Below are 17,712 nucleotides of genomic sequence, written 5' to 3'. Positions count from 1 at the left end.
GCAAACACTTGTGTAACAAACTCGCAGAGGAATTTTTATCTGCAGAAGAGGAAGGCTCTGCAATGTTTGATTCCAGTCCAGGCACTCAGTCTGAAACCACTGCATGCATCTTGCTTTGTCACAATTTCTCACTCCCCACTCTCCGCGCCCTGCCATAGGATTCATCCCCCTAAATGCAACACCTTGTGCTTCCACTTCCTCTTTGTCCCACCTTCATTCTAGTCTCCTTATTTTTCCACTTAATTTCCAAACTACAGATTTCTCCTACTATAAGTAGCTTCTTGGCCTGCAATTTTGAATACCACCCTAACCAGTCAGTTTCCTGCCTTGTGCCCAAATTTGTTTTCCATTTGAGGCTCTTTGTTCAGTTTGCATCTCCTCTCAAAGAAGTTTCAGCATACAACCCATGCTCCCACTGGTTTCCAGCTCCATTGTAATGTTAAAATGGGTGATATGAGACCCATCTGTAATGTCAAAAAACACCTCATAGAATGTTTCATCAGATACAGTATGTCGCTTAAGAACAGAAGCAGTACTAAAACCCAAGACCCTGGCCCAAACTAAGCAAAGTATCAGTTTTGTATCAGTGTCACCTGCCTGGCCCACAGATGAAACCTTGGGTTTGGTCTGTTTCACACATAAGAGAGAAATGAAGCAACATGCCCTTCTTACTGGAAAGCAGGGAAGAAGGCATTACAGATTACGACATCTCATCCGTTTACCATCTCAAGTGTCTGAAATTATACTCTTAAATAAATCCTCTGACTTTCACAGGAACTAAACATAGGGTCAGTACATCAGCAGTTTCAACAGTTAGGTCACCCATTCAGATATCAAAGCATAAAACAAGCAAATTAAGTTAGAAACATTGGTCTTCGTACATAGAAGCAAGCAGCTAACAACCTAGTCATAGGCTTAAATCACGTCTTATACTTACTGTGGTGCCTTAGACACATCTCAACTTTCCTATATATGATTTCTGCTTTGGTAAACATGGCAAATCATTGCACTCGTACTACAATAATATTACTGAGGATTTGATCTGTGTTTTCAAAGTGTCCTAAGATTTTCAGATGAGTATTATTTGGGGATTACTGAGTAAAAGAGTTATATATTCTCCAAAACCTATATACTACTGATAGGTCAGGCTCTTCTGTACTGAAACAACATACACATTTACGTTCCATCATGATATACGGTACTGTCACTTCATAAAATACTGTTTGAACAAAGGGTCCCAATATAGCAAAAAAACAACCTAACAAAAGCATTAAAGGCCATGATTCCCTTGAGTGCCAAATTTAATTTGTTCTAATATAAGTAATGTTTCTACCAAAAATTAAATCAGAGGATTCTCAATTAGATGGTCCAAGCAGCTTCAAGAACTAATTGAAAAATTAAGTCAGTAATTTTTATTGGGGGTAGGGGAAAGCAAAAGAATCATTTCATTAATTCTAGACCTTCACAGTACAACTTGGGGCATAAAAAGAAACTTGGAAGCAGCAGCTTGACTTTTCACACTAAGGTCACAAAAGGATTTTTCCACTTTTCACAATAAGCATTTGGTGGTGGTGGAGATACTCTTTTACCTCATCAAAGAGAGTTACTTGGATATGGAATCCAAATATTGACACAATCATTAGGCCATACAGTTTTCCTGTTCATATCACTGTTTTATGTTTACATAAAGCAAGTATCTACCAAGTCAAAGATGAAAATATTACATCTCTAAGGTCAGGGCACGAACCTGGGAAAATATACACTTATATTCCATTACTTCCTCCACCTAAGACAGAAGTTGAAAGAGAAGTCTCTTACACCCAGACAAATGCCCAAAACTCCCAATTCTATATGCTGCCAGCAAATTCTCTCCACGTAATGGATCAATAACCCCTGAGAAGGAGTTTAGAGATGGGCATGGGTGATGTGCTTGTGACGCTCTGGGAAGAATGTGCAAAGTGGCTGGCCACACCTGTGGCAAAGAAAGCTGACCTCACACTATGACAGAGGACCACAAGGTGGCTTTTAAGATAAAGGGTCATAACAGCTAGGGATATCGGCTGTCTCTCAGTTGAGTGTATCAACTGGTTGTGTAAATGTTCATCCAGGAAAGCAGCAAGAATGTGAACGTCTTCCTGAGATAACCAGACCAGCATGGGGGAGCGTATATAGGGCTCAGCCCAACCGAGAGTATAAAAACTGAACTACCCAAAAGAGCTCTGAAAAGAGCTAACGGCTTGAGCTGGCTTAAACCTCCTTATGCCTTCCCAGTGAATGGGGACGCCCAGAGTTGTGATGGTGAGCACAACGCAGAGACCTGTACTGAGAATCACATTTGTGTTGTGATCCAACAGCTCTGTCTGTGCTACTTACTTATTTGTATCTCTAAACTGCTTTTCAAACAATAAAGTTATATATTCTGAAGAACTAAAGGGAACACTTACACAACTTTTTACTAAAAACTTCCTCTTCTGTCCTTGCAAAACCTTAAATTAAAAGGAAATCCCCACAAGAAGTTCCACAGCATTGTACCAACACAAGGCAACAGGCTAGATACGTAGAGGATACTTTAAAATCAAGTTCTTAGAACTCAAGGGAGATATTTATTGATCTTCTGACTGCTATATATTTCCCTACCAGCTCTAATTCTTCTTTAGATAGAAACTGCCAAGAAACAGGATTTGACAGCATGGATTTTGAGCATATTATTACAGTGATGTTACATTGTAAGTATTACTGTAAACAAAATCATCTACCTTATTTACTGTGTCAGTACAGCCCAACACCCTTCTCAGCTAAAAAATCCAGGAGAGAACACTGGCATATTTAATCTTTTTACCTCACCCCTTGCCAAAATTGATCAAATCACTAGTGTGTCTCTTCCAGTATCTGTTCTTCCACTATGCTAGTATGGCACATGTTCAATTCTCCAGTATTTCTACCTGTTATCATGCAACATCATGTGTCTGCAACAGAGAGAACCTGTACACACAGTGCAAGTCTTCAATTGGATTACTTTTTTTACTTTACCTTAGAAAGGAGAACATTCCTTGCTCCCTTCTTTCATGAAAATATATTCCTAGGGTCTGAAAGCCAAATTCTTCACTAGTACAATTTCACTGAAAAAAAAAAAATGAAAAAAAAACCAACCCCACCACAAACAAACAAAAGCATTCCCCCTCAGTAAAAAAAGACAGTCCGCATTTTACTTGCGGATGTGTTGAGATGAGTAACAAGCACAGCAAGACAGTCCCCAATTCAATACTTGCACTACGTGGAAGTACAGAGCAAGAAAACTTTTCTGAATTATAGGAAAAGACTTCTATTAGTTAAAGCAGTTAGGCAGTTAATTAGTGTAATTCTAGCAGGGTTTCTCTCACAACATGAGCAGAATACCTCAGAACAATTTTGTTCTCAGGTATTCTGCTCATGTTGTCAGAGCACGTATAACACATTATGCTAACCAGAGCTTGCTTGAACTTTTGACAATTACAAAGGCATTTTAAAATTCTGTATCACACTTTAAATCCTAAAAAGGACTGGACCTTTAAACTGATACAGAAATAATGTAAGCTCTTCCATTCAAAGAACAATCATTAAAAGGACACCATCACAATGTTAATTATTTTCAATATAAGGGAAAAAAAAAAGACAATTTTCTTTTTTGGTTCTTCTTTTCATTTCAGTCTTTTCATGCAGCAAAGAGAAGATAAAAAAGGAAAGTGTAATTCTTGAAACCAGTATTTTACCACATTTTATAGACATAGTTTATGAGAATAAGAAAATAAAGGGACTTGTCCACAGCCACTGGAAGTCCTAGAAGTCGATATGAGTTAAAACACAAGTCTGCACACTGGAAGACCCATCTCAACATGGGTAACAACTAGACTTGGGAGAAAAGGTGGAGAAAACCGAAGCTACTGTCATTGCTTAAAGAACAGGTAATAGAGTACTTATCACAAATTTAGTAAAACAAGCATGGCTGCCAGTTTCACAAGGTAAGTTTTTCACATCAATACTTGTGGTATTAACACTTGTGGTATCTTCTAACCTCTCAACCCTGACACACACGCTTTGCCCTCCTGATTTAAGTGCTACAGCACACTACCGTTTGTGCAGTTGTGTCACCCCCTGCCTTGGAGGACAAAAAAAAACAAAAAAAAAACACTCCACCAAGAAGAGGCTGATTTGGTTTAAAACTACACCAGCATGCAGACCTGGTTCACAATGTAACTGCTCAGAAAATTGTGCCACACAATTCGTGTAGGTGACACAGCACTGGAACAGGGACTGTTGGAAAAATTACACAGAAATCCCCAGCCAGTTATAACAACTGTCTTGTGAAACGTTAGGTTAATTTTAATTTCTTGACTGTGATGTATGTTAACACCTCTTTCATCTTGCTTTTGTCTTTTTTACATTTTTTTTCCTCCAGATGGCCATTCCTGAGAATTCTTACAACAATTAAAAATCTGGCAATGCTTTCTGGCATTTTCAGATATGGTGACATGCATGTATGTTCAAGATGATGTGCCCGACAAGTCTGATTTTCCTGGCTGACTATTCTGGAACACGTGCAAATGAAAAACTTCAGTCCTTAACATAGCCTTCTGAAATGACCGTAATAAAACACTTCCCTGCAGAAATATTCCTACCTTTCCACATTGCAAAGGTAGCTTTGAACTGAGCCCATATCTACCACTGATGACATACTGATAATTCCTGAAGAAACAGAAGGATTCTGAGAAGATCAAATTCATTGTTAGCTTTCATTATTTAGCAACAGCTTGAGATAACAGGCGACCATTCATGTAAGTACAGAAATTCCTGATAGTAAGGAAGAAAACTGCAAGGACACCCAGGGTCACAGAGTATAAATCCTTTCTTCCCATATGCATCATAAGAAAGTTGTGTTTGGCGTCACAGTTCTGAAAAAAACCCAATTCTTCCTAAAACATGTGGCAGCTATTGAAATACGCCGTTACTAAAATTTGTTTCTATGATAATAAAGCAAATGATTGAATTGCTGTTTTTTTCTACTAGAAATGTCTGAGGTATTTAATGTTGAGGTGGTCACATAGTGATCTACCTCTAAACACTGCTACCATTCCAGAATCCCCTCTATATAGTCCATAACTGCCTACTAGTAATGCTTGTGGCTCAATAAGGTTTAACATCAATCAGACTGGCAAGTGATCAGTTTCCACAATGAAAGAACATCATAAACAGTTTCTAGTGGTTCTGAGCCCAGCACTGTCAACCACACACAATTCACTTCATGTCTAACTGCCTTCCAGTCCTTTGTACACAATGCAGTTTCTTCTCCAGCTCTCACTATTGAGTTACAAACCAATTTCCCAACTCTGCAGAGGAAGTAATGGTTGCTCTGGCTGCTGTTAGTAGCAGGAAACAGGCCAATGCTGCAGTGCTCAACAAGGCACCTTGCCAAGGCCAGTTGCCTCTGCTCCATCACTCCCAGAGGCATTTGCAGCACACCGCAGGAAAAGCTCTTACAGTAAGGTGCACTGCTGGACTAACAAATGCCAGGGGACTGCCGAAACAGCCAGCAGGAAGAGGAGGGGATTATGTTTCCTCCTGTGTGACAGAAGGCAGTCTTTAGGTGACTTAAGATGATTCAAAAATATTAAGTTTTGATATTCTGATACAGCAATTGTTTTGTAGGTGTAAAAGTCCTCTCTTACCATGGATGTAGCTGATAGAGTAGCTTTTCTTACCGTTACACCAAAAACAGAGTTATTTGTTATTCAACCTTACCCTTTTTCCTCAAGCTTTCTATACTTCACAGAAATCTTTCAAATATCCTGATTCCTCCATGCTTATTTCCAACGCTATCTAACCCAGTGTGAGGGGAAAAAAAAAATAATCAAAGATCACAACTATTCGTTACTATTTCAGACCAAATTACAAATGAAGGACAGATCATGTGAAACAAAATCAGATTTTGCAGGATTTAAGGTTTAAATGGGACTAATATTGCAAATTTCAGGCCCACATAGGAAAGCCAAATGCCTAAAGCAGCACACCAGCAACCTTTACCAAGTTAAAGGAATCTATCTTCTAAACACTTTCTCTGCAAAAACAAGAGAGATCAGTTCCCAGATGTCATCCATCTGACTTAAGAAAAGCCAGCTGACCATGCACAAAGTAGTACTATTTATGAACAGATGACTATCATGTCCTTTTTATTCCTCACCTAGGCTGATCACTTGTTTTTATGTTCCCAAAGGAAAATTCAAGGAAGTCTAGGAAAAGTTCACACTTCGTTTTATGTTTTAGGACACTCCAGTTCCACTCACTCCAGCATCTTTAACAGCTGAAAGCTCATGAAAGCAATTTTCCTCAAAACCATCTTCCTTCACAGGACAGTACCAGAAAATATGAAGATTCCAAAAAGCTACAATCACAGAATGGTTTAGGTTGGAAGGGACCTTAAAGATCATCTAGTTCCAACCCGTCTTCCCTGGGCAGGGACACCTCCCACTAGACCAGGCTACTCAAAGCCCCATCCAGCCTGGCCTTGAACACTTACAGGGATGGGGCATCCACAACTTCCCTGGGCAACCTGTTCCAGTGCCTCACCACCCTCACAGTAAAGAATTTCTTCTTGATATCCAATCTAAATCTACCCTCTTTCAGTTTGAGGCCGTTACCCCTCGTCCTATCACTACACTCCCTGATAAAGAGTCCCTCCCCATCCTTCCTGTAGGCCCCAATAAAGGAACTGGGAAGCTGCTGGCTCAGGGATCTCAAACTTCTGCTATTCTCATAGCAAAGAATTTTAGTGAAGACATTCTTGTATATAATTTTAATGAAGGAAAGATCCAAACTTCCCTAGCACATTCTTCACCAATGAACAAGCAGTTCTTGAACTGTGTTTCCCTACAGATAAGGTGTGTAGTCTGTGAGAAAGGTTACTGATAAGTCCTAGACCCAGGTGAGAAGAAAAAGAGGGCTCTACTCAGAAAGAGAAGACAAACAATGAATTATGGTTTTGTCCACTAAGTCTCACAGCATGCTTATTCCCTACAGGCTTCCTCCACCTCTACCCCCCATTCTACCCCACACACTCTGGCTCACAAGCTTTAATTTGTCCAGTTTCAAATTTCCCAAGCCTGTTATATCATTTCAATGGCAAACTTAGATAAACAGTTTAAAATTACACATTTTAAAGGGACTCACTTTTAAGACTTCAGATGTGCATCTGAAAACGTCATGCAGAGCTTTGTTAAAATTACCTGCTATTTATTTCAAATGAATATAGGAATCGCCAAACTACATTAGGCAACTAGCCATTTAATTTAGTAATCCAGTGCTTTCCCTACAGCAGTAAATACCAGATGCTTCAAAGAAACACACACACAAAATCCTAAAGCTGACACTATCAAGCATCTCACCCAAAAGAAAATTTGTTTTAAAGTATGCCTTGAAGCTACAACTAAATCAACATAATACAAGCCATTCCCTAAAAGAGCAATCCCATTCTCCTCTGCTCTTGTGTACTAGAGCTAGCAGTTCTGTGACTGCAAAATGAGTTGATGCAGCAAGCTATTTCAACAGAAAATTGTTAATTATTTGGGCAGAGTTAGTGTTCCATTGGATTAGACAACTCAACTCACACAAATGCCAGATCCTGCAAAAGAGCAGAGAATTTGGTCAACCTTTTTTTGAATTAGATTAGTTTAGCTACAATATGAAAGCAAGCCAAGACGGACATGAAGTCCTTATAGAAGGCAAGCTGCAATAGCAAGGCTGGAAAGGGACAAGAGCAACGCGGCTGCTCCATTCTGCAGTAGATCATACTAGACTGGTTTAGCTTCAATAATTTAGCTCTCCTAAGAATCTTTCTTAGGCTACAGCCATACCATACTTTGAGCCGTTTAAATCAAAACAGCCGCAGTATCAACCTCCACTTTTTTTCATACATGCATTCCTCTCCACTCCTGTCCAATGTTATGCACATCTGATTCAGTAACCATTTCAGCAGGTTCAGCCCATCAAAGAAGCAGAAAAATATTCATTGTTTTATGCAGCTGGACTTGTCCACTGATTTTAACTCAGCATTTGCCTTGGAGATCTACAGAGTACTAGTGCCAGTGTGCAAAGGAAACAGGAATGCATGCATGGCTCAGGTAAGCAGGTATGCAGTAGCACTTACTTAAGTAAGAGATGAATCATAGTTATTTTCAAAAACTATTTGACGAACTTAAACTATTTACAAAACAGTTCATGCATAAATCAGTTTAAGAGTTTCCTTCTAAACTTAAAGGAAAAACTTTAATTCTACATCTCTTACATCTCATCTCATTTACAATCATTTCTGGACTCATGTTGTGTTGAGGCAACTAACATGGATCTTGAGCTGCACGCAGGTTCATCATGTGGCCAGAAATGCTGGGGCTGGGGACGTGCTTGCGATTCTGGGTCATCCCAAATTTCAGATGCAGAAGGAACCAGCAGGAACTGCTGGGGCTACACTCGTTGGCTTGCCTGGCAACCCAGACACGCTTCCCATCCAACCCTGCAGTACAGCAAGAGTGACCCAAAGAGTTGGTACAGCTGTGTCCACTTACTGAAATAACCCTCCTCTCCCTCTCACTTTGGCCATGTCAGGTACACAGCTAATCTTATCATTCTCTGACATATACAGAAAAGAGACTGAGAATCGCCAAAGTTTTCTACATCTGTCCTTCACTCTGGGCTTCAGTGATATTTAAATCAATGTGCTCTACCGTCAAAGAATACACCGCTTAATTGGCTGAAGGGCCAATTTTCAATTTTGGTATGTATCCCACTGTTCTGCTCAATTTTCCTAAGTTTAGAAGTGTCTTTTCCACTCTGTTTTACCTCTGTAAGGTAAATCATTTCAAGCTTTTTAATGTCCTATGCTTAAATTTTGGTCTCCGAAGTCTTCAGCCATGTTCCTAACAGTCAGCAAGTCCACAAAGAAGTATCACTGATCATATAATCTACAGAAATAACACATTTTTCAAGTTTTAAATAACATCCTGTTATTTCCAACTTGACTTCATAAAGTTAACATTCATTTAACAATTTACTTAAGAAATTGCCTAGGTTTCAAAGGACAAAAAAAGGTCCAATCACAAGTGCGAGTACGTGAAAACCTATTACTTCCTCCAAATCCTTGTATTAGCATCAGAGTCTGAGCCCTGTATTGCTAAGCTTTCAAGACAAATAACGGTAGAACCGGAAGCAAAAGCAGGCTATTACCACCAAAGACACAGTCTCTTCATCAAACCCTCTATGTCGTACAAAATTTTACTCAACCTGGACCCCTTACACAACAGTAGATAACTGAAAGGGTAGAGAATGCACTACCTCCTGGATTTTGTTCCAGGACACCTTTTCCTAGGACAACTGAAGACTTTACAAGGAAAATGAAACAGAAAACTTTTGCTTGTGTCCTCCACCAGAAATCTGTATGACAACATATGAGCAAACACTAGGAAAAAGAAAACTGGAGAATTAAAAGAGAAGATTTTTCGGAAGATTTTTCTATTTTTCATCTCTCTCTAACAGTACGAATTCTTTAAGGCAATTCCACCACCACCCCCCACCCCCCCCAAAAAAAAAAATCATAATTAGTCAGTCCAGATTATTTATAAGGAAATTTCTATCTGCAATCTTTCAGCATTTTTATCTTACTCCTTTTCAAAAAGGTCATTTATTTACATAGTTTTGAATGAACATTTTCTATGAAAATCATTTCCATTTTTTTGCATTCTCTTTCTAGTCATTTCCTGAAGTTTTCTCATTCTTGTACTACACATTCCTCAGTATTGGTTTTTCAGCTTGCATATTTTATCTTTTCTTCTTGGAATAGATGCAGCATTAGGAGACATTAAATGGAAGAGAGCAGAAAGGCCAACAATTCACGCTTGCCATATTTAATTCCCCCAAAACAGACAGAAGACATGAAAGAAGAAAACATCAACAAGAAATAAAAACAATACTGAAATGCTGAAGGACCGACTATGCATCTTAGTGTCTGCAGCTACAGTCCAGGATGGCTGCCTTTGCAGAACACGGTGTGCAAATGACAGCATACTAAGAGCAATAAGATGTTTAGACTTTCTGATGAGAAGTTGCCTTGATTTGAAGACATCCTACAGACTTTCAAGTCTCTGATAAAAATCATAGACACCTCAGAATAAAAGGCAAAATACATAAAAAGGTTCAGTAATATCAAAATCAAAAATCCTTTTTTCCCATGCATTTGTTTCAGGCTTGATTGATTCATGCTACAATCATGTACAAATTCTGACCAAAGTTCTTCCCCAGAGTCAGTTTTAAGATTTCCCTCCTGGACAGATTCCCAAATAAGGAATAAGATATAAGGTCAAAAGGCAGCCTTTCCTTCAGGGCTGACAGTACTTCTATATTTTCTTCCCACACACAATTATTCTAATACAACTTTCAGAAATGTAATTCTTCCCTGGATCTCCAGTGGTATTTTTTGACTGATATACGAGGAAGATAAATGGAAGAGGTAAAGGTAAAAAACAACACTACAGCATCCTTCCTTTAGGAAATCCAAATTAAAAAGTTAAAAAAAAAAAGTTATAATAGTAAGTGTTACGAAGCTTGAATTGGTGGTATTAATATTCTTCCTATAACATAAACTTATGATCTATGGAATCATTTTACTTAACATCTCTAAAACACCTTAATGTCTTGCTTTTCCTTTTTTTAATCGCCACAGGAAAAAAAAGCTAATCGGTAAACAGAACAGAAATCTCACACGTTAGTTTAAAACACCAAGTTGTAGTAATAGTTCAAATTATTCTGATGCACATACTTTGTTTTTCAGCCCCGTCCTTTTTTGGCATAGACATAATTACACATCCATACAGCAGCATGCTTTAGTTATGTCACATTATTACCTCTAGGTCCATGACAACTTGTACCATCCATTGAAAATTCCTTTTCGTTTACTTCAAATGTGTTTGCTGTCTTCAAATCAGAACACAAACAGAAGAAAAAAGTGCCCCCGAAACTCTTAAATGTAGCCCATAAACTTCAAGTACCGATGCAAAATGAAACTCCATAATTTCTTCCTCATTCAGAGGTCCTATAGTCCTTATCCTGGAATCAACAAACTAAAGCAACCTTCCTCTCTGTTCTACAGGGGGAAGGCAAAAATAGTTCTAACACAAATTAGCAAAGTTAACAATTATATTTGATTATCACAATAAATGCTAAAGAACATGATACCATGTACATCTACAAGACTTAGATGATGTATGGTAGCCTGGCCACATGGAATTCATTATTAAAGAGTACAGATGCTCCGTTTTACAATCTTTTTCCAAGCACCCTTTCAGCACATTCCCAGCCTTAGCTAATTCTCACCAAGATTTCCATCCTCAATGGTCAGCACCACTTCATCCATCACCAAGGCCCGGAAATCTAGCTCCTCTTCACAGCACTTGGCCTTCAGTGCTCTCAGGATCTCCTGCTGAGGGTAATCTTCTCTGATGCGACGGTCTGTTAAGAACCACAGCCTGGGAGCAACTGAACTGCACATCTTGGACTTGTCTTGCAACCTTCAACGTTTCCTTTCAATGGAACTTCTAGATGGTGGAGAAGACGAGATTCTGTTAGAGTACATAGGCTCCTATCTTCATGTTCCCCACAGTACCAAGTCCTACTCCCCCTGCACAAGTCCTTTTCAGTGGAGTGCAACTTCCAACCTTCAAGTGGGAAAATACACCTAATCTGCAACGGATTAGTGTGAAAGTATGCCTAATCTGCAACAGAACTAACAACAACAGAAACAAATCCATTTACATTGCTAAAAATCAGGTCTCGGTCCTCATCCTATTTTCATCCAAAAGTACACACTTCACGTAACTACTGGCACTGGTAGTAGCATTCCCCTTTCTTGACAGTACTAAGGACTGAAACTGTTTTGGATGGCCATCTCTGAAGGTCAGAATTTCAACTGCACAACTGGGTAATTCCTTACAATTGGAAATAACTCAGCCCCTCTCCTAGGTACTGCTAAAACACTGGTGACAGACTTGAGGTATCCCTTTCCACCATATATGGAAGACAACAGTGTGTGCCAAATTCTTTGTGTTAAAAATGCAATCCAGAAGAAAGGAAGAAAGCCATTAAAACAGAATTTTCCACATAGGTATTTCAAGACTGATTTGCTTACAAATATTTCACAACCACTGTGAAATACATTTAGTATTATCCCAAACATGGAAAAACGAACGGAATAAGGAGCATCAACAAAATGTTAAGAATACCGAACATTAACAAATGTAACCTAAAACAAACTCAAGGTTTGAATCTCAGTTCTAGCCCTCTCTTGCTCCAAGAGATTTTTTAAAAAAATCATCTTTAGGCATAAAGAGCACTAATGAATTCAGCACCAAAACCAGAAAAAACAGTTCGAATTGAAGAATTTCAATGGTGGTAGACATGATAGTGTTACCTGAAATAAAAGCTCTTGAAACCAAAAGTAGTTTAGAGAGGAGATATTGCTTTATTCAACGTTGGGTGCTAGGGGGAAAACCCACAAATCTAGCACGCCTTACTGGGGACATTCACTCATTATTTATACGCAGAAGATTCTCTTAATTCCACCTACCTAATACATAACTCCACCTAGGCTTACATATTCATTAGGAAGACCAAAAAGCCTTTTTGCACATGCGTATTAAATTTTGCAGCGTCGGCAAGACACTTCTGCGCAGGCATGAGTTCAGCTTTGCTTTGAATACAGAGGACCTGGACCATTTTTGACTATATACTAAAATATCTTAAAAGCTTCAAAACAATTACAGGTACGTTAATGGACTACTCATCTACACAAGAAAAAACAAGAAGCAGCATGGTGTAGAGAACAAGAATTCTGGAGAAAAAGAGAGGTGTTTCCTGTGACACATTTTAAACTTTCACATTAAAATAAGGAGGGAGAAATCATTGTTTTCACCAATACAGCTTACATGACTCTCAAACAGAATTGAACTCTGGGACAGAAACAGGAGTTTTGCCTGGTAGTCCTGATGACAGGACCTAATGTCAATAGAAAATGTAAAAGCAGAGAGATCATAGGTACACAGCTGCTTTCATTTAATATGACAAAGAATTCTAATTTCTGCAGCAGGTCTTGGGACTAAAGGATTGTTTTGTTACAACCATAAGAGCAAGCCAGTTTATCTTTTTTTAATTAAAGAAGCTTTTTCTACTAGCACAGCTTTTTCTTAACAAGAATATAAAATTTTAAGTGGCCATTTTTATTCCTGGTCCTGAGAACCATAATGACAACATGCAAAGACTGTGGCTTTTTTTCCATTGCTTTGGTAAATGAGGAGCAACAATAAAGCCAAGGACTAAAGTTCTTCATACTGACAGACTGAAAGTAAGCAGAAGCTAGGAAAAGGCAATCACAGATGCAGACCTGCCCTTGACAGCAGTAAAGACGCCCAAGGTAAAGCAGGATAAGGAATGTTTGTTCCCTGCAGGAACAGGGGTATGGGAGGTTGTAAAGAATATCTTTTGATATTTCAAATAATCCCTTTTTTCTTCAAAGCAGCTGAAAGTGAAAAGGGCAAGGTGAGGCCTGGGCTTGCAATGGCTGACCACTGTCAGATCCTGCCCCACTTTTGGCTCTTTCAACAATGGATTTCTCTACATGGTAGTTTACCGAAAACTTCCTGGAACAACATCCTCAGCTAAGAATTGGGACAAGCTCTATTTTTCAGAAATGTCACTGCTACGGCACAGTTCAGAAGGCTTCTTGTCAATTTACCTTTATTCCTGCTACTTGCTTGCACGACTGGGGAGACCAAACAGCCCCACCTACCGCCTCTCTTTTGAAAAGCAGCTCTACCTAACAGGCTAGCCTATCTCATTTTAAAAATTGAGCTATAGAACAATGAGTATATAAAAAAAGATACTAGACAGACTTTATCATAATTTTTAAAAAAAATAAAATCAGAAGCTATTACAGATTTTCAGTCTGCTTGGGTTTTTGGGGGTTGTCTGTTTTTTTTCCTTGTACTGGTTCTAACACCGGTGCAAAGATACAAGTATTTTCTTTTTGGCAGCCTTCCCGCCATTTTGCTTGCTACTAACCCTTGTTTTCATTCCCAACAGGGATTTGCTCCCATTTTTCTCAAATCTCTTTTCTACATGGCTCCACCTCCACCCCCTTAAACCTGCAGAGACTGTGCCGTCATGTCTCCCCAGTTGCCTTTTCAGCACTTTCTTTCTTAAAAATCAGCAAAGGATTGAAGAAGAAAGAAAAAAAGGGATATCCTTTTCTTTCCTCCATCTTTCTTCTATTTTTGAAAGGAGCTACAACATCATCAAAAAGAGCCATCCAGATATCTCAATTAGCACATTAAACCAGACGGCATATAAAAAACACCTTGGGTATGGGTATTCACCTCCCTCCTACTATTATGTCTCATTTCCTCTAAATCTTAAAAAGTTTTAGAACTTTATATATAAAGGCTCGCATTCATCGTGAAGCAGGCAGGTAACAACTTCAGTTCTGGAGGTCAAGATTAAGAAGCTTACTTTAGTACAAACCAGGGGCAGAGGCAGAGGTTGCTTGCCCTCCAACGCAGCACCACTTTTTTTGCACCTAGAGAAATATCCTTTTCACACTAACATTCTGCTCCTAAAAATGGAATCTACTTGCCAGTTCAGCCTCTCTTTATAATCCCTATTTTGATTGTGTAAGAAGTCTCACAGAACACAAAACATGCAATTTACCCTATTAACCCAAACATCTTAACAATCCCTCCCACATTCTCAAGAAAATGGTCTGTAGGAGGAAAGCTTGCTTGCAGTCAGATGCACAACAGCATTAAGCTCTCGAGTTGGATATGATTTCCAGAATTTTTCCCTGAAAGCCAACTCCACCCATTTCAATCTAAAAGACACTGCCTCAGACAACGCGGGGTGTGCATAGAATACTTTCTAATCCACGAGAGCATCTATTGCAAAATAAGTATAGTATATATAAAGGGAAGAGCAGATGTTAAAATGTCTTCAAGATGACCCACTGACATGCAGTTTGCACTCAAACCTACTATGGTCAATGTAACTACAATCTTTCAATAACTAAAAGATTTACGAAGTGATAAAAACATCATAAACTGAACTGCATAAAACAGGCTCGGAGAGGTAAAAGGGCAGCAAAGTAAAAGCTCTGTGATAAAAATCAAACTAATTATGTGTCACGCCAGCCAAGCAGTCACTGCTGCATCTGAATCAGAAAGACACTGTGTGGAACAGATTCTTAGCAATTTATAGAGGGAATGGAAGGCTCACCTCAACTTTGAGCTGTGACATCCCTGTATTGCTTAAGCTAGGCTTTATTCTGGCATTCACACAGCAGCTTCCTCCCCATCACATGCAAACGTATTTCCTCCTGCATTCCTTGAATCTGTAATACACCCTTAGCAGCTGTTCTAACAAAAGCATTCACTGTGTTACTTCTCTACTTTACATTAAATGCGAATATGTTTTATTGACATAATAGGGAATTCAGCTGTCTAGAGAGATGTGGAAATCTTCTCTGAAGACCACCCATTTTTCCCTTGAAAGGGTCTTCTCTTCACAGAGAGCGCCTTAGAGACCTGCCTCCAGGAATGGGAAACTGCCCGCCATCATCCGTTTGCTCCTTGTCTGTCTTCAACACCCAAAAGCAGGATAAACTAGACTAGCCTCTTTTTCTTTTTCATCATGATGTATTTTCCCCTAAATTGAAACAAGAAACCAATTATTAGGAGATACTAATTAACTTATGTATTATTGAGAAATTAGTGACATAAAAAAGAATCTAGTACGCAAAAAGATCATTCTGTATCCTTTCTATTCAGAATGTAACTACTCAATACCCTTGTAAATTAAAAGCACTGGGATGTTTCTTCCCTATAGGAATGGCAAATGGAATCCCAGATGTTTTGTAGCATTAGGCATCAATGACATCTAGCTGTCTCAACTGCTCAACTTGCAATCTGATGTTGTAGCACACTCCCATTGCCTATAGTGAGATCTGGGAAACAAGTTCATGTAACAATTAATACCGTTAGCCCCTCCCAGAATCACCTCTTTTTTTAAACCTTGGCTCAGACTTTTGCCCTCAGTTACAGCACTATGCAGTATCCACACAAATCCACACAACTCTGTGGAGTTCAGCAGTTAATAGAGAAGTGAAACCTAATCTCAGTTTCAGCTTACCTCTAGCTCTACCCACAGCTCAGATAATGATAATAAAAATCTCATGGAAGTAAGAAGGAAAGAGCAAAGAGACTGACAGCCACAACTGCCATGGGAAATGGAGAACTAGGAAAAATATAGCTCCTAGCACTCACCTCACTACGAATAACACTGCACCTTCACATTTATCATTAATGCATAACCCTCAATACTTGTTCTCAGAACAGTGTTATTCAAGTTGGAAAAGGTTTTTTTCCTTTTTATCACAGATTTTGCTTTCCTTTTTATCACAGATTAGCTAAGGCTTGAAACTGAGGACACACTTCCAATAAACCAATTGTCTCTATCACTACAGCAGTTTCTAGAATGTCGTGTTGGAGGCCACACCTCGAGACACTGAAGACCTAAGAACAGTTGGCAGATGCTCATAAGTTATCTCCTTTAGGAGACATCTCAAGGCAGATCTGAATTACAAAGTCAATCTTAGGTAGCAGACTGGTTAAACAGTTAACGAAGGGTCATCTGGTATATGACCCAGCATATGATCCATCATACGCTGTCATGGAAGTCTCTGCCTCATGTTAGTGAGAAGGGAGCAGTATTTGAAACACCACGGAAATATGACTTTCTCTGTCATAGGGAGAGCAGGTCTGAAAACAATTCACAGATATTTCAAGTACAAAACACAATTAATTTTTTTCCACACAAAGATACCAGAATGATAATCATCTGAAGAAAACCTGAAGGAAATATATATGGATGATGAATATAATTCATGGTGATATATACAGAGATAAAAACTGACATATTGAACCACTTGTTAAAATTGCTTTGAAAAAATAAATCCAAGATAAATCAACTCATTCCTGACACTGCTGCTTCATAGTGATGCTTAAGGACAACCTCAAGAAAAATTCCTCTCTTTCCTACCAGAGGCTAGTTTTCCTATGACTGTCACATAACTGTTTGAGAATCTTTGAACACATTTTTAAAATTTGAAGAATCTGAAAAATTATAATATTTATTTAAACGCATTTTATGTAATATATTGAGCAGCTGCAGCGCAGTCTGTCCAGTGCTGCTGCATTATCATCTGCCCTCTACACATGCATCATAGACTGTAAAGTCACTGCAGGCAGGTGAACCCCAAGAACACCTCTTTGAAAGTATAGCACGGTATTCACCTCCTTTTCCCTGCGAGATTTGTAGACTGCAACAGTCAAAGGATATGGGAATATATTAATCGTTCCCATTCACTCCCACTACAACCCCCCACCCCCGCAGACAGGCAACAGCACTCCTTGCGATGGCTTTCATCTGCTTGTCCCCACCTTTGCACTGAGTAACGTTAAAGACTCTAGCAGCAATCCTTCCAGGCACAATTGCCTCTAAAAGGCAGATATCCACACCCCCCATCTTTCCTCCTCTATGTTCCTGCTTGCAAGTAGGTGATCACATTCCTCATTCACACACCCCAGTTCCTGA

At 39.0% G+C, this 17,712-nt stretch overlaps 1 protein-coding gene across 7 annotated transcripts in view; it reads right to left on the bottom strand.

Moving 5' to 3' along the window:
• The window catches only part of RIMKLB (ribosomal modification protein rimK like family member B), a 46,564-nt gene that overhangs the window by 26,294 nt on the left and 2,558 nt on the right, over nt 1-17,712 (bottom strand). For all 7 annotated transcript variants that reach the window (XM_074588795.1, XM_074588803.1, XM_074588760.1 and 4 more), the window contains one exon: nt 11,392-11,612. In XM_074588795.1, coding sequence (XP_074444896.1) covers nt 11,392-11,566 — 175 coding nt within the window. In that variant the 5' untranslated portion in view covers nt 11,567-11,612. The remainder of the gene's footprint in view (nt 1-11,391; nt 11,613-17,712) is intronic.

The sequence above is a fragment of the Larus michahellis genome, chromosome 1 (assembly GCF_964199755.1).
Source record: "Larus michahellis chromosome 1, bLarMic1.1, whole genome shotgun sequence".
NCBI classification, from domain to species: domain Eukaryota; kingdom Metazoa; phylum Chordata; class Aves; order Charadriiformes; family Laridae; genus Larus; species Larus michahellis.
The sequence above is the reverse complement of the archived record's forward strand: the minus strand, read 5'-3'. Positions and strand labels throughout refer to the sequence as shown.